At 41.3% G+C, this 22,500-nt stretch overlaps 2 protein-coding genes across 2 annotated transcripts in view; one reads left to right on the forward strand and one right to left on the reverse strand.

Annotated features, from left to right (window-relative positions):
• Positions 1 to 15,656, forward strand: part of SPATA22 (spermatogenesis associated 22) — a 19,683-nt gene extending 4,027 nt beyond the window's left edge. Inside the window, exons 3-9 of the mRNA XM_026688512.2 lie at positions 5,619 to 5,747; positions 8,011 to 8,071; positions 8,916 to 9,002; positions 11,082 to 11,424; positions 12,008 to 12,137; positions 13,665 to 13,762; positions 15,250 to 15,656. Coding sequence (XP_026544297.2) covers positions 5,619 to 5,747; positions 8,011 to 8,071; positions 8,916 to 9,002; positions 11,082 to 11,424; positions 12,008 to 12,137; positions 13,665 to 13,762; positions 15,250 to 15,441 — 1,040 coding nt within the window. The 3' untranslated portion in view covers positions 15,442 to 15,656. The remainder of the gene's footprint in view (positions 1 to 5,618; positions 5,748 to 8,010; positions 8,072 to 8,915; positions 9,003 to 11,081; positions 11,425 to 12,007; positions 12,138 to 13,664; positions 13,763 to 15,249) is intronic.
• Positions 15,657 to 20,493: 4,837 nt separating this feature from the next.
• Positions 20,494 to 22,500, reverse strand: part of LHFPL7 (LHFPL tetraspan subfamily member 7) — a 73,272-nt gene continuing 71,265 nt past the window's right edge. The window contains exon 3 of the mRNA XM_087970678.1: positions 20,494 to 22,500. This exon is cut by the window's right edge and continues 2,124 nt beyond it. The gene's annotated coding sequence lies outside the window, so the exon portion shown is untranslated.

Below are 22,500 nucleotides of genomic sequence, written 5' to 3' on the forward strand. Positions count from 1 at the left end.
CTTTTACTGAAAAATGAAGTGGTAGCATCAAATAGGATTCTGAATCTGAGAAATTAGGCGTGCAGATCACATATACAAAGTGTTGGAAACGTTCCCACCCCTCATAGTTCAAATGATTCTTCCAATTAAAAGTTGTGAATATGATCATGTGGGCATCTTCAGGTGGTGATGAGGCCTCTGTCCGTTGACCTTGACATATTTTGATAAAGGTTTGCAGCTGGGCAGAGAAAAGAAAGCTAAGCGAGGAATAGAAACCTAAAAGCAGGAATTTATACTCCCCCCACTCCTCATTTACACCACACAAGAATGTAACACCTCCAGCTCTCTTCCCAGACAAGATCCCCCTCCTCCCCCCCCGTTACTTATGGCAGCCAAAAGATGCAAGGCAATAGAAAAGATGCAAAGCAGTAATAGAAGATCTTGAAGGCTGACACTGCAGTTGTTAAGTGAGTCAGATGGTTGTTAAGCAAATTCAGCTTCCCCATTGAGTTTGCTTGTTGGAAGCTGGCTGGCAAGGTCACAAATGACATGATCCCTGGGATGCTGCAACTGCCATATATACCATGCTGGTTGCCGGGCATCCAAATTTTGATCACCTGACCCTGAGGATGTTGCAATAGTTGTAATGGTGAGGGATTGGTCATAAGTCATTCACTTGCTTTGTAACTATGAAAGGTCCCTAAATGAATGGTTATAAGTTGAGAACTACCTGTATTTCTCCCATTCTTCTCTTCCAGAATGAAATGGGGTGGAGTGGAATGGAATAGAATGGAATTAAGAATGGAATTGAATGGAATAGAAATAGAAATAGGAACAGAATAGGATAGGATAGGATAGAATAGAATAAAGAATGGAATGGAATGAAATAGAAATAGAAATAGGAACAGAATAGAACAGAATAAAATGGAATGGAATGGAATGGAATGGAATGGAATAGAATGGAATAGAATAGAACCGAGCAGAACGGAATAGAATGGAACAGAACTGCTAGAGCCCACTGCAATTACATAGCCAAAAAGGCATTAAGAGTTGTTAACCTAATCCTACGTAGCTTTTTCTCTGGTAATATCACACTACTAACCAGAGCATACAAAACATTTGCTAGACCAATACTCGAATACAGTTCATCAGTCTGGAACCCACATTACGTATCTGATATTAGCACAATTGAGAAAGTCCAGAAATATTTCACAAGAAGAGTTCTCCACTCCTCTACTCGTTGTAGAATACCTTATGCCACCAGACTTGAAATTCTAGAACTAGAAAACCTTGAATTACGCCGTCTTCGGTCTGACTTAAGCATGGTATATAAAATCATACATTGCAATGTCCTACCTGTCAATGAATACTTCAGCTTCAACCATAACAACACAAGAGCACACAATAGATACAAACTCAAAGTTAACCGCACCAAACTTGATTGCAGGAAATACGACTTCAGCAATAGAGTGGTCAATGTCTGGAATACTCTACCCGACTCTGTAGTTTCTTCCCAAACCCCAAAAACTTTAACCTTAGACTGTCTACTATTGACCTCACCCCTTTCCTAAGAGGTCTGTAGGGGCGTGCATAAGCGCACCAACGTGCCTACCGTCCCTGTCCTATTGTTTCTCTTATTCTTTTATTTTTCTTATATGTACCCATTTCATGTATTCACAACTATGTATACACTTATACTTATTATCTTGTAAACAATTGGCAAATCAAATAAATAAATAAATAAATAAATAAATAAACAAACAAACAAACAAACAAACAAACAAACAAACAAACAAATAAATAAATTGGAATGGACCTTAGAGGTCTTCTAATCTAGTCCAGCCCTCTGCTTAAGCAGGACACCTTATACCATTTTCCTTGGGAGAAGAAATCCTGATAAATACATTGCACGTGATTTTTAAATTGTGTTAAGTCTCTCTCCAGTTGTAGGGAGCATCAAAAAGTCAAAATGATAGGTGTGATTGTATCATTAAAACCCAGACTCTTTTTTTTGCAACACACATAAAAAGAGGAATGGGACTTCCATCACCATTTTACCATTTTTTAACACATCCACATCCACACCTCTTAGGGGATTCCCTGCCATAATTTACTCCCCTTACAAGCATGACTCTGTAATCCAGAAAAGCGATGTGGCTCAATTCTTATTTTATCATATTTTTCATTGGTGGAATAAGAAGTGTTCTCTGAGTAGATTTCACGCATTGATCAATATTAACATCAAACTATCATATTTCCTTGGCTATTAAAATATGCCAGAAAGCAGGAGGGAAGGTCTTAAAAAACGGAGAGCCTTAACCATTATAATAAACCTTTATGAAAAATTCACTGAGAATTTTTTTCTCATTTCTTCCAACTGACCCTTATCTCTCCCCTCCCCTCATTTTCCTCTTATACACAGACCATCAGACAAATTTGCAGACAGGGATAATTCTCTTGATTATTCTTTGTGCAATCCTTAAAAACAAATACACTTTGTGTTGGTTGATTGATGGGAGGAGGGGATATTCAGCACAAATTCCCAGGATACCTTGAAGGGAATAATAAAAAATAGCAGCTACAAAACAATACAATAAACCCGAATGGGCAACACAACCACCAATAAAACCTGACCAAAGCATAAATCAGTGGCGAGAATAATTATGGAGGCTGTTGAAAATGCCTGGACAGATAAGAAAGAGATTTTTGCCTAGTGCCAAAAAGGATAATCAGAATGGACACCTTCTCAATAGACATTAATAATACTGATAAAATTGAATTGGTAGCATGGGAGGTCCAGAGTTCCACAGAGCGAGGATCCTTTAGTCATCTTTGATCAAGGTCAGACAGGAATGATAAATTAGGCAGACACATGTAAGCAAATTAATTCTGATAACAAAGGTTTTAATGAGATGACATAAAGAGTTCTGTACAGATCCTTTCTATCTCCTGAATGGATGAGATTCCAGATGTGGAGCAGTTCTCCAAACAGGGATGCACCTCTTTCCAATGAATGAGCTGCAGTGTGCCCCTGGTCACACCCCTGTCACATTCAAGAAAATTGCATATTAGGATACAAGGCTTGTGCTTCTGAATATATAGTTAGTGTCCAACTTGTGATCACAATTGAGCCCAAAATTTTTGTTGCAAGCAAGACAGTTGTTAAGAGAATTTTGTCCCATTTTGTGACCTTTCTTGCCACAGTTGTTAAATGAATCACCACAGTTAAGTTGGTAATACCATTGTTAAGTGAATCTGGCTTCTCCATTGACTTTGCTTGTCAGAAGGTCTCAAAAGGTGATGATGATGAATGAATGAATGAATGAATGAATGAATGAATGAATTCTTTATTGGCCAAGTGTGGTTAGACACACAAGGAATTTGTCTTGGTGCATATGCTCTCAGTGTACATAAAAGAAAAGATACATTTGTCAAGAATCATCAAGTACAACACTTAATGATAGTCATAGGGTAAAAATAGGCAATCAAATCATACTAGGAAACAGTCAATATAAATCGTAAGGATACAAGCAACAAAGTTACAATCACGCAGTCACAAGTGGGAGGGGATGGGTGATAGGAACGACCAGTGGTGGGATTAAAAAAAAATTTATTACCAGTTCTGTGGGAGTGCCTTGGTGGGCATGGCAGGGGACAGATACTGCCAAATCCCATTCCCTCCCCACCCCACTAACCTGTTTTCCAGCTCCATTCTCCTGTGCAGGGCAACAAAAGAAGACCCAGACAATCAGCTGGTACTCAATGGGAGGCAGAGAAGAGATAGGCGTGGAGCCAGTCATAGGTGGTATTTGCCAGTTCTCTGAACTACTCAAAATTTCCACTACCAGTTCTCCAGAACTGGTCAAAACCAGTTGAATACCACCTCTGGGAACGATGAGAAGATTGTTTTTTTAAATCTTAAATTCTCCATTCTCTTTCCCCCCTTTCCTTTTTCTTCCCCACATAGAATTACTTGTTCATTAAAGATGGCTTCTTCTTTGTCCCAGTCTTCTTGTTTTGCAGACGTTTCTTGTTGTTTCTCGTAGTTCCAAATCTCCATTGCTAAGAATTGAAAAATGAAGCCAAAAGAACCTCTCCCTTCTTGTGCATCTTTTTTGTACTTTTTAAGTTCCATTTTCAATTCATCCAGAAGTGGTGCCATTGTATAAATTTTTAAACAACCACCCGATTGATTTTAGTCATTCAAGTGTAATAATCAAGAATCCAAAGATCACCAAGTAATCCAAATACACACAGGCTGTTTCTTCTTGCTTTTTTTTCACTTTCTCTTCCTGGGGTTCTACTATTTAGTTGCCAAGTTTCTGTTAAAATGTATCTTTTAGAAGTCTTGTTGAAGTTTTACTGTAGATTCCTTTTAATTCCAGGCAGTCTCCTCACTTTTTTCCAGATCCTGCCCTTTTATTCTTTTTCTCTCCTTTCCTGCTTATAAAATTTTTTTAGTATCCAGAAATCTTTATTATCCCTTTGACATTTTATTTTATTTTCAGTTTAATTGCCTGTTGATGTCAAAGTGGATTTTTTCCCCAATTTCTTATTTAAGTCTCTTAATTGTCAGTATGGGGAAAGGGAGAGAAGAAAAAAACCCCAAACCTTTCCCTTTTCCCTTTCCTTCGCTGCTTCAGAATCTTCTTTGGGAACGATGTTATTTTTTTTTAAGTTTAAATTCCAGGGTACCTTAGTTGTTGCTTTTTCAATTTAACCCAGTCAGCCAGAACTTTCACTTCTTATCTTCCTCCTGCACATTCTTTTCCGGTTGAGTTCTTCTTTGAGGTGGCCATTTCTGACCACCACTGCAACCGCCTTCGGGAAAGGGAGTAATGGCCCGCTGAGGAGGAGAGATGCAGCTCTCCTCAACCCTGCTGGCAGTCTCCCCCCTCTTCACCACCTCTATGGGGTGGCTTAGCCCCGAAACCAGCCAGCTCGGGGCACTCCAGCAGATAGCCCAGACCGAAACCGCGCACAATCGCGGATTTCTGTCTGTCGCCAAAGAAGCTCAAACCGGAAGTCTGAACGATGAGAAGATTAACAGTAATAGTAGTGCAGACTTTGTAAATAGTTGAACAGTGTTGAGGAAATTATTTGTTTAGCAGAGTGATGGCGTTCGGGGGAAAAACTGTCCTTGTGTCTAGTTGTTCTGGGGTGCAGTGCTCTATAGCGTCGTTTTGAGGGTGGGAGTTGAAACAGTTCATGTCCGGGATGTGAGGGGTCTGTAGATATTTTCACAGCCTTCTTTTTGACTCGTGCAGGATACAGGTCCTTGCTGGAGGGCAGGTTGGTAGCCATTGTTTTTTCTGCAGTCTTCATTACTCTCTGGAGTCTGTGTCTGTCCTGTTGGGATGCAGAACCAAAGCAGACCGCTGTAGAGGTGCATGACCCTGGGACACTACAACCATCATAATTATGAGTCAGTTGCCAAGCGTCTGAATGTTGACCACACGAGGATGCTGACACGTTCATAAGTGTGGGAAAGTGTCATAAGTCACTTTTTTCAGTGCCATTATAACTTTGAACGGTCGTTAAATGAACCATTGCAAGCCAAGCACTACCTGCGTATATTACTGCACCAAAAGTACTAGCATTTTATTAATTGTGCCTTATGTTGCCCCTTCAAATCTTAGGCTGTCTTCCAATCCCACTCTTCAATCAGAAAAAAAGGACCAAACAACCACTCACGTCAAATCCACTTAAACATGAGCCAAGCAGTAACAATTCAGCTGATCATTTCAATTTCTCAGCCTTGCTTGCAGGTACGTAAGTGGTGGGCTGTTCGCTTTTTAAAATATACTTTTGTCACCCAAAAATATTTTTCTAGCCTCTGGTTAAAATTTCTGGACACACCAGAATCCCTTATGAATTCCACAGAAGACTGGCATTTAAATGATATCTCTTGTATCTTTACCTCCCCCCCATTTTAAAAGTTAAAATTTCAGGTCTATATGTTACACAGGAAGGAATATTCCTTAATGTGCTTTTGTATTAATGCCAAAAGAGATATTTCTCATTTTCTTCAGCTTGAAAAGCTGTCTCTGCACATTTCTGCCAGAATTAATTATTGGAATAATAATTAGTTCTATTCTTATTGAAAGAGAGGGAATGGGAAAAGGGAAAAGTGCTCACCTTGCATTTGCCTTGTGTCTCTACAAAAGCATATTTTAAAAATATAAAATGTATAATAGGATAACCTTTAATATCACTGCTAACCCAGCTTTTTCCAGAGGGACATTCACTCATATCCCATCCATGCCTTGAATAAAAATTGGAACTCAAAGATTATACGAGTATCATCTTATAAAATATTTTATTTAGAGGGTTGGGTCTATCATGAATTATTAGCCATGTTTACAAGCAGGTTGTTTTTTTCTGATTGCCAGAAACTGGGGGTAAACAATATGAAATACAGTATAACAGAGTTGGAAGGGATGTTGGTGGTCTTCTAGTTGAATCCACTGCTTGAACAGGAGACCCTGTACCATTCCAGACAAATAATTGTCCAGTCTCTTCTTAAAAGCCTTCAGTGAAGAAGCACCCACGACTTCTGGAGGCAAACTGATTAATTGCTCTCACTGTTAGGAAATTTCTCCTTATTTCCAGGTTGAATCTCTCCTTGATTAGTTTCCACCCATTGCTTCTTGTCCTGCCTGCAGGTGCTTTGGAGAATAACTTGACCCCTTCTTGTTTGGGGCAGCCCCCTGAGATATTGGAAGACGGCTAACATGTCCCCCCTAGTCTTTATTTTTACTAGATTAGACGTCATAGCCAATTCCTGCAATGATTAGCATCATATTATTGTGGTAATGTAGAATTGAATTGAACGGCTAGCAATAGAGAATGTGGAATTATACAGATGTTTAAATTTGATCCGTCATAAGGGCAGTAGTGGGCTTCAAATAATTTAACAACCAGTTCTCTGCCCATTTGCTGGGTGGGCGTGGCCTCGTTAGGCTCCTGCACCATCCTGGCACTGAAAACAGGCTGTGGAGGGCCCGTTTTCCACCTCCCTGTGCTCCACGTGCCCCCGGCAGTTACCTGGGATCCAGAACGGGCTGTGTGGGGACTCCCAGGAGGAGCGGGATGGGGTGGGGTGGGGCCAGTCGGTCATCACAACTACTGGTTCGCCGAACCGGACATAACATTAACATCCGGTTCTCCCAAACTGGCGTGAAGCGGCTGAGGCCCACCCCTGCATAAGGGGCCTTTAAAAGGTAGACCATCCTTTCCCATCAAGACCCCCTCCAGATCAGTGTGGGATTCAATTTTTTTTACTACCGGTTCTGTGGGCGTGGCTCCAGGTGGTTCCTCTCTTTGGGTTGTGAATTCTCGTAATTACAGTCACATCTTCTTTGAAGCTCTTCAGATTGGAGGCAGCTGCATTAAAGGAATCACTTAGGAATAAATCTGCCAAAATGTTGATGGCAGACAAGCCTTTTTGGAAATAGCAATAGAACTTAGACTTATATACAGTTTCACAGTGCTTTCCCACCCCTCTCTAAGCAGTTTACAGAATCAGCACATTGCCCCCAACAACCTGGGTCCTCATTTTACCAGCCTCAGAAGGGGTTGGAAGGCTGAATCAACCTTGAGCCTGGTGAGATTCGAACTGCCAAATTGCAGGCAGCCAGCAGTTGGCAGAAGTAGCCTGCAGTACTGCATTCTAACCACTGCGTCACCACAGCGCAGGCGTTAGAATAAAGCATAAACCAGGGGCACCACCAATGGATCTATTCCCTTAAAGCAACCTTTTGCAACTTCAGCAGCTTTAAGATGTGTGGACTTCAATTCCCAGAATTCCCCAGCTAGCCATACAGGGAGTTCTGGGATTGGAAGTCGACATATCTTAAAGTTAATGAAATCAAGAAATACTACCTGAAAACTTAGGTAATCAAAAATTCAGGAGCACCAACTCAGAAGGAATAACTTAACACACTCCGTGTTTTCTTTCTTAATATCCCAAATTGGATCAGGACTTTGATTCAAATTGATCATTCTATATCCTTTGACTTTTTTTTCAAGATTTCGGATGGGAAACTGAGAAGCCAGAATCGATCCAACTGCAGAAAACAGTAGGCACCAAGTATGTCGGTCCCACATCTTTTACATCTTTATATTCCTGAAATCAAATATATTTCACAGTTATGGAAATCAATACTATATGACCACAGATAGTCCTTGACTTACAACCATTCATTTAGTGGCCATTCAAAGTTATAACGGCACTGAAAAAAAATGTCTTATGACCATTTTTCATCCTTACAACCATTGCAGCATCCTTGTGGTCGAATTGGCAACTAGCATGTATTTAGGATGGCTGCAGTGTCCTGTGGTCATGTGCAGTGGTGGGATTCATTTTTTTTTACTACTGGTTCTGTGGGTGTGGCTTGGTGGGGATGGCTTGTTGGGCGTGGCAGGGCAAGGATACTGCAAAATCTCCATTCCATTCCCACCCCACTAACCTGCTTTCCAGCTCCATTCTCCTGTGCAGGACAACAAAAGAAGACCCAGCTTATTAGCTGGGTCTCAATGGGAGGCAGAGAATAGATGGGGGCGGGGCCAGTCAGAGGTGGTATTTGCTGGTTCTCCAAACGACTCAAAATTTCCATTTTCGGTTCTCCAGAACTGGTCAGAACCACCTCTGGTCATGTGATCCCCTTTTGTCAACTTCTGAGTAGCATTCCTCAATGGGGAAGCCAAGTTCACTTAACAATTGTGTTACTGATTTAACAACTGCAGAAATTTAACTTAACAACTACAGCAAGGAGGATTGTAAAATGGGGCAAAACTCCCTTAGCAACTCTCTTGCTCAGCAACATAAATTTTGGGCTCAAATTGTGGTTGCAAGTCAAGGACTACCCATATATTCTCTGTAATGTTTTAATCTTCCATCATTCCTACTTAACGATTAAACCTTTTCTCCAAAGCCCAACCGAGCTTGCTACTTTGTCCAGGCAACAACACACATCAAAGCCGACAATGCCTCAAGCAGGAAGCAACTCGAAGAACCGGAGGTGAGTGACAACATTCTCCGAAATACACATCGATGCGCAGTTGAGGTCATCGTTTCCGAGCTCTTGGAACTGCATCCTTTTATGTCCGATCTGGGCTGGGTGGCTCTTGGTATGGCTTCTAGTTGTCAGATCAGGCCTTTTGCTAGATATGACAGGGAGACAAATTCTTGCAAAGTGGGTAGGAGGGAGAGAGAGCTTTTGGTATGGACACAGAGCATTTGAACCCACAGTACAGTCGTCGCCATCCAACTCAGAGCAATTCAATCCTGCTTCCCCTTTGATTATATTTCCATGCCAGGTTTGTTCACTGTGCTATCACTACCCTACCCCCTCGCAGCCCTTGTCCATATGAATAAAGACAAGGAGCATTGTAATATATTTGGGGATTCAGCAAAGAGCAGAATGAGTTTCGAACAAACATCCTGGGAGCCCCTTTTACAAATCATCATGGAGGTACAACCACAACTGAGCCCAACGTTTCTGTTGCTAAGTGAGACATTTGTTAAGTGAGCTGTGCCCCATTTAACGACTTTCCTCGCCACATTTGTCAAGTGAATCACTGCAGTTGTTAAATTAGTAACACAGTTGGTAAGTGAATCTGGCTTCCCCATTGACTTGCTTGTCAGAAGGTTGCAAAAAGGGACGATGCAACCGTTGTAAGTATGAGCCAGTTGCCAAGTGTCTGAATTTGGATCACGTGATCATGGGGATGTTGCCACGGTCATAAGTGCCAATGTAACTTTGGTCACTAAATGGACTGTTGTAAGTCGAGGGCTATCTGTATATTGAGGAGCTTTGATATTCGGTGGGGGGGTGGTTGGGGTTTCCCCCGCCCCCAAATTTTGTTCTATTGTACTTTACTAATTTATTTGATTCTTTTTGTTAGTTTTTATTGCTTTTTTATTTTTATTTTTTGTTTTAAAATATGGTTTTACATTGTGTAAGCCGCCTCGAGTCACCATGGGCGAATAGGCGGCAATATTAAATAAATAAATAAATAAATAAATAAATAAATAAATAAATGAAAATAAATAAATAAATAAATAAATAAATAAATAAGGAAGATGTTGTATGTGCAGGACAGATATTCATCAAAACATTTTGCTTTATTATTCCAATAGTGAGATGTCTTCCTAGCATTTATAGAATACAGAATAACAAGAGTTGGAAGGGATCTTGGAGGTCATCTAGTCCAACCCCCTGCTCAAACAGGAGACCCTATACAATTTCAGATAGGTGGCTGTCCAGTCTCTTCTATAAAACCTCCAGTGGGAAGGAAGGAAGGAAGGGAGAGAGGGAGGGATAGCGGAATAACAGAATAATACAATTGGAAGGGACCTTGGAGGTCTTCTAGTCCAACCCCCTGCTCAAACAGGAGACCCTATAACATCTGGTCGAGTGCAACAATCAATCTGTGGAGTGACTTGTCTCTAGAAGTTCTGGGTGCTCCATCACTGGAGGTTTTTAAGAGAAGATTGGGCAACCATTTATCTAAAATGGTACAGGGTTTCCTGCCTGAGCAGTGGGTTGGAATAGAAGACTTCCGATAACTCTGTTTTTCTTTCCTGGTTAATTCTTGGATGGAAGGCCACCCGGAAATCTTAGGATTATAAAATAACTGCAAATTTTCGGGGCAGAAACCCACCCCAAAGGTGGCAATGAAGAGAAGCTTGACTTAAATGGACTTCTGTTGTATTGCTTACAGAAACTACCTCTCCATTAACCCTTGTTACATTCTTGGCAGGACGAGACTTCCTGTCTCAGGAACCTCTCTGGAGTTTTTTTTCCCCTCCTTTGCTTGTATGGAGCGACCATTCAAAGTTACAATGGCACTGAAAAAAGTGACTTATGACCATTTTTCACACTTACTTATTGCAGCATCCCCACAGTCATGAGAGGCCAGGCGAGGAGATGGGTGCCTCGATGTGAGTGATGTTGAGTGGGCCACGCCCACCAACTAAGCCATGACCACAGAACCGGTGGTTAAAAAATTTGAAGCCCACCCCTGGATAGGTGGGCAGATAAATAGGTAGATAGGTAGAAAGACCGATGAGATAATAAAGCCTTATTTCACTCCAGGCAGGAAGAAAGTACTAATGTTTGGAAAAGAAATGACTTCCCAGCTTTCGGCCGCAGAACGGAGGACAAAAAGCTTTCACAACTGGATGACCATCCCAGTCCTTGGATGAAGCCAGGGGCCATGTACCAGAAATCAGCTGGCCTGCCCCAGGCATCGCAGAGAAGCAGAAGAGAAGAGGCAGAAGACTGGGATCCAGCTGCTTCCCAGTGGCCTGCAGTTCCAACAGCCCGGCTGAGAAATCTGCAGACTCAGGATCCCTGCTACACATTTAAACCCAGCCCTGGCCCACAAAACACCCGCAAGGAAAAAGCTGACCCTGCGCAAAGCAACAAAACCATTCAGGTAAAAGATTCAGGCATGCACATATTTTTTAATAAGGATGTTCGTGAATCTCCTTCCAAACCGGCTTATTTTCCAAAACTGAAAAAGACTGGCTTGAATTGAAACACTTGGTGGCTTATATAGGTAGTCCTCGACTTACAATAGTTCATTCAGTGACCCTTCAAAGTTAACAACGGCACTGAAAAAACATGACTTATGACCCTTTTACCACACTTTTTGGCTTTTACAGCGTCCCCATAATCATGTGATCAAAATTCAGATGCTTGGCAACTGGTTCATATATGACGGTTGCAGCATCACGGGGTCATGTAAATCCCCTTTTGTGGCAGCCAGATTCACTTAACAACCATGTGACTAACAACGGCAGTAATTCGTTTAACGACAGTGGCAAGAAAGATCGCAAAAGGGGGCAACACTCACTTAAATATCTCACTTAACAACAAATTTGGGGCTCAATTGTGTTCGTAAGTTCAGGACTAAATGTAAATAGCAACATTCTCACTTAAACTCAAAATATGAGGCAATAATCTTTGGCTTATCTGTCTTCTTCTTCTTTTTTTTTTTTTTTGTCCCTGTTCCAAAGAAAAGGCCAGCAGGCCACTCGAAAGTGAAGGAAAAAGAGAATTCTCTCCGAATTTTATCTGCTGTCATCGAAAGCATGAAGCACTGGAGTCAGTATTCTAATAAAACTCCCCTGTTGTTTGAGGTACTGGGTGAGTATAGTAAGAGTGTCGGGGCAGTTTTCCATACAAGAATATTGGTCTTATCATCCCAAAGGAGCCAATTACTTTTAAAATATTTCAGCCAACCTATTCAGCATTTCGAATAAAAGGCATTTTACAAGCAATGCGGGCTGTCCTCTCTGAAACTACCCAAAATGTTGAGTTTCCTAGAGTCAAAACAGGGTGGGGAAACTGAGATAAGAAAAGGTTAGATTATTTACAGGAAAGAAATCCACAATTAGATTCAGATTCAGATTAACAGAGTTGGAAGGGACCTTGTAGGTCATCTAGTCCAACCCCCTGCCCAAGCAGAAGACCCTACACCATTTATGACGGATGGCAGTCCAATCTCTTCCTAAAAGCCTCCAGTGATGAAGCTCCCACAACTTCCGAAGGAAACTTCTGTTCCATGGGTTGATTGTTCTCACTGTCAGGAAATTTCTCCTTATTTCCAGGTTGAATCTCACTCCTTGATCAGTTTCCATCCATTATTCATTGTCTGGCCTACAGGTGCCTTGGAAAATAGCTTGACCCCTTCCTCCTCTCTGTGGCAGCCCCTCAAATATTGGAACACTGCTATCCTGTCTCCCCCCAGTGCTTCTCTTCACCAATTACCGGTCTGCCATGACAGTGAATTTCCTGGAGGCATCCAAATTTCCATCGTTAAAAACTCTACTTAAATAAAAACTACACTAGAACCCCTCTCTGTACAGATAGTCCTTGACATATGACCACAACTGACCCCAAAATTTCTCTTGCTAAAGTGACAAATTGGGAAAAGTTCACCATCCCAGACCCAAGTCCAAGTCCAAAAATGCCAGGGAATTTCTAGAAGCCTGGCACTCTGACAAACAGACACGTAAACATTAACAACATTTGTAGACTATGCAAAAGAGACAATCACCCAGCCCAAAAAGAGAGAGAGAGAGAGGACTCCACCAGTAATCAGCACCCAGATCAGCAGAGATTACTAACTCCCAGGTTCACATCAGAGCAAGTCACGCAAACACTACCCCAATTTGAGAAAATGCCAAAGGGCCATCCATAAACAGCCCAAGCAAAGAATCCCTAAGACCGCCCCCACCTGCACAGACAGGCAAGACACCAGAATATAAACTGACAGCAAACAACACTCCACTGATGATGTTACCTAGTTAGGTAATAAAACATTTGCAAGAAAACAAGCTTAGAGAGCACTAAGGACCCCACATTTGTTTATCTCTTGGGAACCACAAAATAGGAGGCGTTCGGTTGTACTTGAGCTAAGAGACTCCTTGTACGGGGTTCAGTCAGCATGCATGCATGCCCTGGGCAAGTCCTCCCCTCTGCTAATTATCTCAACTGTGGCCATATGTCCTCAACTTACGACCACAGTTGAGTCCTCACCTGTGCCCAATCTGGACGTACATCCTGGCTAACATTACTAGATTATCATGTGTCTTCTTACAAAACCCACAGAAGAGGCTTTGTCTTCGCTCTGAAAAGCTTTCAGACCAATAATGGTGCTGCATTATTTAGGTGTTCTGGATTCTGCTGTTACCCCTGGACAATTTGGGTCAAAAACTTTCCTTTTGAGAGATGGAAAAGAAACCGTGACATGCGTATTTTACGAGATTGTAAGTATCTATCTATATATATATTTGTATAATCTTTAATCCAGGATGTACTAGGTATGCTGAATCCATGACAACCTACACTATAATCCAATACATGAATACAGGTAGTCCTCAACTTACAACCTTTCATTTAGTGACTGTTCAAAGTTACAACGGAATTGGAAAAAAGTGACCTACGACAGTGGTGGGTTTCAAATTTTTTTACTACTGGTTCTGTGGGTGTGGCTTGGTGGGCGTGGCAGGGGAAGGATACTGCAAAATCTCCAATCAGAGGTGGGATTTGCCGGTTCTCCGAACTACTCAAAATTTCTGCTACCGGTTCTCCAGAACTGGTCAGAACCTGCTGAATACCACCTCTGACTTACAACCATTTTTCACACTTATGACCATTGCAGCATCCCCGTGGTTACCTTATCCAAATTTGGATGTTTGGCAACTGACTCATATTTATGACAGTTCGCAGCATCCCGGGGTCACATGATCCCCTTTTGCGACCTTCTGACAAGCAAAATCAACAGGGAAGCCAGATTCATTTAACAACCGTGTTACTTAGCAACTACAGTGATTCACGATGAAATGTTGTAAACGTCACGATGATGTCCTCATCATTACGACGAAAGGTCGTAAAATGGAGCAAAACTCACTTAACAACTGTCTCGCTTAGTAACAGAAATTTTGGACTCAAATTGCGGTCGTAAGTTGAGGACTGCCTGTATAATCAATTCATGTTGGTTCTGGCCGGTTCTTTTGTCCAAGTCATCCTTCGGAAAAATCGATTGTTTTACAAGGTTGTGAATAATACCTTTATTTCGCAATTTGTCAATTTTATCATTGCGATTAAAAAAATCTATCCACAAATCTTTGAAAAGTGATCAAAAGACATTATAAGTTGTAAACTATAAATAAGACATGTGTGGTGGTGCCATTTCTACCTGAAAGGACTAAGGGGGAAAAACAGGGATGGGATTCAAAAGTCCCAGCACCTGGTTCGCGGCCCGGTTGCTGGGTGTGGCCTACAGGAATTCCCAGAAGACCGGAAATGGGCCTGTTTCCAGCTTCTGGTGGGCCTCCAGAGCCTGGGGGAGGCCATTTTTGACTTCCCCCTCTGGATCCTGGGAAGGCGAACCGGAAGGGCCATTTTTCGCCTTCCCAAAGGTCCTGAGGTTTCCCGCAGGCCTCTGGGAGGGCGAAAACAGTCTCCCCCAGGCTCTGGAGGCCCACCAGAAGCTGGAAACAGGCCAGTTTCCAGAATTCTGCAAAAGCCCATTTTTTTCCCCCTCCCAGAGCCTCCACACAGACCCTGCACTTACCCGCATGGAAAATGGGCTGCACGGAGACTCCTGGGAGGGGAGGGATCGGCGGGGCCGGTTCCACGAACCAGATGGAAGCTTAACATCCGGTTTGCCCGAACTAGTCCAAACCAGTAGAATCCCACCCCTGGGGGGAAAACTATGGAAATAACGCTTTTATCCTTCTCTGAAAAAAAGGATCGCGAGCTGCCGAGATTAATCAGAGGCCGCATCCACAGATGCATGGGGAAATACGATGTAAAACACAAAGTGTTCAAGTGTGTATCCGTGAGGCCAGCGACATCTGCTGAACAGCAAACTTTCCAGGGTTTTGTTAAGGCCGCTGATGTGGAGATGTGCCAATTTCTGAAAACATGCAACGAAATGTAAACATCTTGGATGCAGCTCAGAAATCTTTGAAGAAACAGGTCACATTTTCGGTGTGTGTGTGTCTCTTCCACTGGATGTTGTAACACAAAAGTCGTGCTAGAAATCCTATTTATTTGTCGTTGCTCACGTGAAAGCATTGTCAGCAATGTCAATTGCAACCTCTGTCAAAAAAATAATAATAATAAACTAACTGCAGTTTGTTTTTAATGTTTTAATATAGGTGGCTTGTTTTTTTTCCCTACCAATTTAATAAATTTAAATTAGCATACTCAGTTGGTAGACATCGCCTTACAAGACCCTAGGGAAGAGTCGGCCATCTGCAGAAATATGTTCAAAAACTGGACAGAGACCAATTATTACCTCATGCCTCCAAACCAAGTATGCAGAACAGAGTGCTTATATTTCATACCTAGTTATTTTCCTGTTGATGTTCTGTCCATATTTTGCTTTAACCCAAAACAGAAGGACGTCATTATGTGAGCTCTACAACGACAATTGAGCCCTAAATTTCTGTTGCAAAGTGAGACAAAGTGAAACTAATCGAGAGAAGCAACTTAGAACTAAGGAGAAATTTCCTGAGTTAGAACAATTAACCAGTGGAACTACTTGCCTCCAGAAGTTGTGAATGTTCCAACATTGGAGGTTTTTAAAAAGATGCTGGATAACCCTTTGTCTGAAGTGGTGTAGGGTTTCCTGCCTAGGCAGGGGGTTGGACTCCAAGGTCCCTTCCAACTCTGTTATTCTATTCTATTCCTTAAGTGAGTTTTGCCCAATTTTACGACCTTTTTTGCTACAGTTAATCACCTCATTGATTTTGCTTGTTTGCAAAAGCTGATCACGTGACCCCAGGACACTGCAACTGTCATAAATAAGAACCAGTTGCCAAGCATCCAAATATTGATCCATGTGTCCATGGGGATGCTGCAGCGGTCATAAGGGTGAAGAACTTGATTTTATTTTATGTATTTATTTGTCAAACATGTGTACAAGATAACAAGTATCAACATAAACAAGAACGAAGGGAGTAAATACATATAAATGGGGACAACTGTCATTAAACAAAACAAGGACTAACTGTATTTAAGTATCCCCTGGGCTGCTTAGGGATCCACCTCTACAGATGTTGAAAAGTTCACTCAGTTTCGGGGCTCACACTCACCCCTCAACACTGGAAATGAACACAATTATGATTTCGAACAATATAACAACACGATCCCATTTTGTGACCTTCGGAAAGTCAACGGGGAAGCCAGATTCACCGAACAACCATCTTAGTAACTGAACAATTGTAATGATTAACAACTTTGGCAAGAAAGGTCGTAAAATGGGGCAAAACTCACTTCACAAACTTCTCACTTAGCAACACAGATTCTGACCTCAATTGTGCTCATTAAGTCAAGGACTACCTGTACTAATTATATGGCAAAAGTTAAACAACTCAAATAAAGGACAAAAGTGAAGTGTTGGGGAATAAATAAATCTAAAGGAAAAGCTTTCTGAAATAAAGGACTTTATAATCAAGGACATACGGTCACTGTAATTAACAGGCAAAATGAAGTTATAAAATCACATACCACATATTGCAATCTTTACTACTGGAAACAGCTGGCAATTATCTAGAAAACCACGTTTTTTTCCCCCCAGTGCAAAAGTGACATTCCCCAAAGACAGCACCAAAGCAGGGTTGTTAAGAGAGTTACAGCATCACTGGAGTAAAATATAGGTTATCACAGCAGCATTTCATAATTTCCTCCTTTTGAGTAGTCTTTTGTAAAATAAAATTGCTAGCTTGATCCTTCCTATCACTTCAATTTTACTAGTATAAAGGGGCTGCCTTGTTTAGATTCTGTGTGGTTGCTTATTTCAAAGCGATCATAACAAAAAGACCCCTGCTGTTCTCTAGAATGAATTAAGCACTGCTCAAATCAATAATAATTCAATATTATTAGCCAATTCTCTTTCATCTTGTAGAAACTGAATCGGAGATTTTGCTGGGATAATAGAAAAACGACAGCAAGTTTTGCTGACAATTAGTTGCTTTATTATCATACTGCCTTGGTTGGCATATCAGAAAATTCACGATTTTAAGCTATTGGAAATAGCTGTTCAACAAACACAGAGGAGTGGTTAATATTTTAAAAACAGGAGGCACTGTGACATAAATACAGAAACCACAATCATGGAAAATACAGCTTTTTGTTACACGTAAAATTATTTACATCTATTTATATTTAAATATATTTATATATTTAGACTACTTGAACCTGAACCAGTAATTTTTGTTTTTTTTTTAAGAAAAAAAAAGAGAAAAAAATGACATTGTGCACATTTGAAATGGCAGATTTCTTAAAATTCCTCAGTATGAGCAATTTATACAATCTGGTTTATGTGCAACTTTCACCACAAACTTGATCTCTTAAGGATGACCTACATTTCCTTCAACCAAAGATCCGAGTTTCATCAGGATCAGATGGGCTTAGATCTTAGGGAAGCATTTGTGTTGGTCACAACCCCAATGTAGGTAGTCCTTGACTTACAACAGTTCATTTAGTGACCAAAGTTACAACAGCACTGAAAAAAGTGACCTAAAACCGTTTTTCATACTTTCAACCAAAGTATCCTCCATGGCCACATGATCAAAATTTGGACACTTGACAATGGATTCATACTTATGACGGTTGTGGGGTCCCCTTTTGCGACATTCTGACAAGCAAAGTCAATGGGGAATAGAATGGAATAGATTTTGGACAGGATAGGATAGGATAGAAATAAGAATAGAATAGAATAGAATAGAATAGAATAGAATAGAATAGAATAGAATAGAATAGAATAGAATTAAATAGGAATTAAATGGAATAGATTTCGGATATGATAGGACAGAATAGAGAATAGAACAGAAAATAGAATAGTATAGAATAATAGTCGAATGAAGAAATAGAATTAAATGGAATAGATTTTGAATAGGATAGGATAGGACAGAATATAGAATAGAATAGAAAATAGAACAGGAGCTGGAAGGGACCTTGGAGGTCTTCTAGTCCAGCCCCCTGCTCAAGCAGGAGACCATACACCATTCCAGGCAAATGGTTGTCCAATCTCTATCTTAACAACTGCTATGATTCACTTAACAACTGTGTCAAGAAAGGTCATAAAATGGGACAAGCTCACTTAACGGAAGTCTCACTTAAATTTTGGGTTCAGTTGTGGTTGTAAGTCAAGTACTACCTGTTGTTGCATCCACACCACTTGGGAATTAGGAAAGGGGAATCTGTTGAGGTATGTGCAGGCGCAACTCTGCGCATGGCTTTGAACACCTGGAGACAGGAAGCATGAAACAGCTGGACCTCCTGACCTGACCTTATTTTTATTTTTTTTCCCCCTAAACTTTGAGGCTGTTTTGGTGCCTGTCGCAAGAAAAAGGGCTGGATGCGAAGATTTACTTTCCTCCATTCTTTTTAGAAAAAAGGATTTTTACGCCCCAAATACACACTCTTTGAAAACAAAATAAAACCCACAAGTAGACAACTGATTTCATGCATCTTTCTACAGGGGAAGAAAATGTTTATTCAGTTTTTAATCCATCCATGCAGGATGGAGAATCAACTTCGAAGTGACCATTCCTGATGTTTCGACAGGTTTTAACAAACTGTACCTGTTTCTTTTTCTTTGCTTAAAAAAAGGGGGATTTTAAAATAACGATAAAAAAATACAAAATGGAAGCATTGATTCTACATTTTCTGGTATAAATTCCCAGAGGTGAGAGAGGGAAGCACTTTTGACGTCAGGATTACATCCGAGTTCTAGAAACTGTTATAAATATGAAAGGGGGGGTCGTTGCCACAGAATATGGGAAATTCCCAAAAGTTTCAGAGTGTTCCAAAGAAAACTTCATTATACGGCACCAAAATCCACTCACCAAACTTGATTTTTTTTTTTCCGATTTCCGGAAGAAAAAAGAAAAGAAAAAGGACATATCTCATGCATACCGACAAATCACTTTTCTAGTGAAACACTAAAGTGAACTGTAAACATTACAGAAACTGTTATATATATATATATATATTTTAGAAACATACATGTATCGAGAAATACAAAGACATTTTTACTACACTGTACATTTTCACTGGCTGATGAAGCTTTTGACTAAGTGTTCACTACTGATGTAATACATGTTCAGCGTTAAAAAGGCACAGGTTGGTTAAAAAAGAAAGCATTCTGCAATTAATTCCTTTATTTCACCTTCTCCGATCTTCCTCAAGTTCCTCCTCCTCGTCATTCACATTTCACTTTTCCAATATTCCTCACCTTCTAAAAGAGCCGTTTCCAAAAAGGCTCCAGTCATTTATCATTCTCGTCAATATCTGTCATTTATATCAAATTTAGACCACCGGGCATCGAGTTCAAAAACCAAAAAGTGCTTGCGTACAGGTAGACCTCAACTTTGCAACGATTTGTTTAGTGACAAAGGGGTTGAAAAAAAGTTGACTGGCGACCGTTGGTCACTTACGACCGTTGCAGAATCTCCATAGTCACACGATCAAAATCCAGAGGCTCGGCAACAGACTCGTATTTATGACAGTCGCAGTGTCCTAAGGTCACACGACCCCCTTTTTCACCCTTCGGACAAGCCATGTCAATGATTAAGCCAGATTCACTGGGACGACGGTGTTACTCGCTTATCAAGTGCAGTGATAAGTAACAACCGGGGCAAAAAAAAGGTCATAAAATGGGGCAAAATGCACGTAATAACTGTCCCGCTTTTAGTAACAAAAACATTGGACTCAATTGAGGTCATAAGTCGAGGACTACCTGTACTCTGGCGAATCAGGGAGGTGTTTATTTAAATCCACTTCTGAATGTTTATCTCGTTTCTATGGACTTAAAAAGGAAAAAAATAGGTCCTTTTTGCCTAGGGCTGCTACCGGTTTGCACCGGTTCTAGCGAACCGGATGTTAATTTTATATCTGGTTCGCCAAACTGTTAGTTGCAACGACTGGCTGGCCACGCCCACCCCAGCCCCGCCCTTCCAAGGGCAAAAACGGGCCACTCGGAAGTTCAGAAAGGCCGGAAACGGGCCCGTTTCCGACCTCCGGAGAGCCTCCAGAGCCCGGGGGAGGCCATTTTTGCCCTCCCGGAGGCTCAAGGAAAGCCTCCAGAGCCTGGGGAGGGCAAAACCCCCCCACACTGTGGTGCAGGCCGACTAGGCCACGCCCACCATGGCCACACCCACCCAGCAATAAGGCAGAAAACTGGCTAAATTTTTTGAAGGCAACCCCTGCCTAGGAACAGTTCCTAAATAACCCCATCAACCTTACCTTTAGCTCCTCCCTACAAGTTGTGTATATTTATGCAATTTAGCACACTCCGTGAAGCTTAACCTATTTAAGGAATGCGTGTTTTCTGCCATAAATTGAATTAATTCAATCACCCAGATTGGTGCATTTTGCAGTGATAAAGACCAAGTCTTGGCTACCCCACTTCCCCTCTACACACACACACACACAAAATGCAATCCTATTTTTACCTGATTTACAAGATGCAGCAAAGGCTGAAGAGATATGCTGTGTTGTGACACCGATTGTGCTGGCGTTGTGACCGATCGCGTCGGTACAATTCTGCCATTTATCAGAAATGGTATAAGGTCTCCTGCTTGGGGCAGGGGGTTGGACTAGATGACCTATAAGGTCCCTTCCAACTCTGATTATCTGTTATCTAACAAAGCGCTTGCCCTAGTCTCTGCTTTTTAGATTGACATGCTTGTTGATCTCCAAAGGGCTTCTGGTAATTTCTGCATGTATTTTTCACGGCTTTAGTCCTGAAAATTGCATATCCTAAGATACACAGTCTTAACAACAGACTGGTGCCCTCTTCCAATATGCGGAAGGCTAAGAGCAATTCTTTTTATTATAAATAAATAAAAGTGAATCATTATTGCTTAAAGAAAGCCATAAAAGATTGCATTGTTTTGTTTTTTACAGGCTCCGATTCCAGTTATTTAGCAGCCAAATTAATTTTCTTCTTTAAGGTGAAATAAAATTACATATATTCTCACTTACTTTCACTTGATGCCCTCTTCAAATGCCTTGGATTACATGGCACTGTTTTCACTGAAATTACAACCTAGTGTTACAGTTGTTCTGACCACTCAGTGATTTCAGACACAGCAATCTTTTATTCCAAGAGTGTTTTCTTCAGTCTGTGTCCCTCCAGATGTGTTTGGACTTACGATCCCCAGAATTCAGCTCACTGTCCTACTAACATGCCGATTAGAAAATTCTGGGAAATTGTAGTTTCAATTCACCTAGGTGGCCTCGGGTTGGGGAAAACCTGTTATAAACAATTAAATGGAATGACCATGTACGTCATCTTCAGTCATGTGGCCAGAATTTATGTCATTTTTGCAGAAAATTAATGTTTACTTCTGGTTTCGATAAGACTCTAGAAAGAGTGCAGAGAAGAGCAACCAAGATGGTTAGGGGGCTGGAGGCTAAATCATATGAACAACGGTTGCAGGAACTGGGTATGTCTAGTTTGATGAAAAGAAGGACTAGAGGAGACAGGATAGCAGTGTTCCAATATCTCAGGGGCTGCCCCCAAAGAAGAGGGAGTCAAGCTACTCTCCAAAGCATCTGAAGGCTGGACAAGAAGCAAAGGATGGAAATTAATCAAGGAGAGAAGCAACCTAGAACTAAGGAGGAATTTCAGGAGAACAATTAACCAATGGAACAGCTTGCCACCAGAAGTTGCGGATGCTCCACCACTGGCGGTTTTTAAAAAGAGATTGGACAGCTATTTGTCTGACGTGGTATAGGATCTCCTGCTTGAGCTGAGTGTTGGACTAGAAGACCTCCAAGGTCCCTTCCACCTCAAGCAAGGTTGCATAGACAGACTGGACAGCCACTTGTCAGAAATGGTAAAGGGCCTCCTGCTTGAGCAGGGGGTTAGACTAGATGACCTGCAAGGTCCCTTCCAACTCTGTTATTCTGTAGATAGGCTGCTACATGAATGTTTACTCAGAGCCCCTATTATTTCCAGCTAAAAGATCTGCATTAATTGCCC

Source organism: Notechis scutatus, chromosome 1, assembly GCF_049901735.1.
Source record: "Notechis scutatus isolate UNSWTSFEM ecotype Mainland chromosome 1, rNotScu1.2, whole genome shotgun sequence".
Lineage (NCBI taxonomy): Eukaryota > Metazoa > Chordata > Lepidosauria > Squamata > Elapidae > Notechis > Notechis scutatus.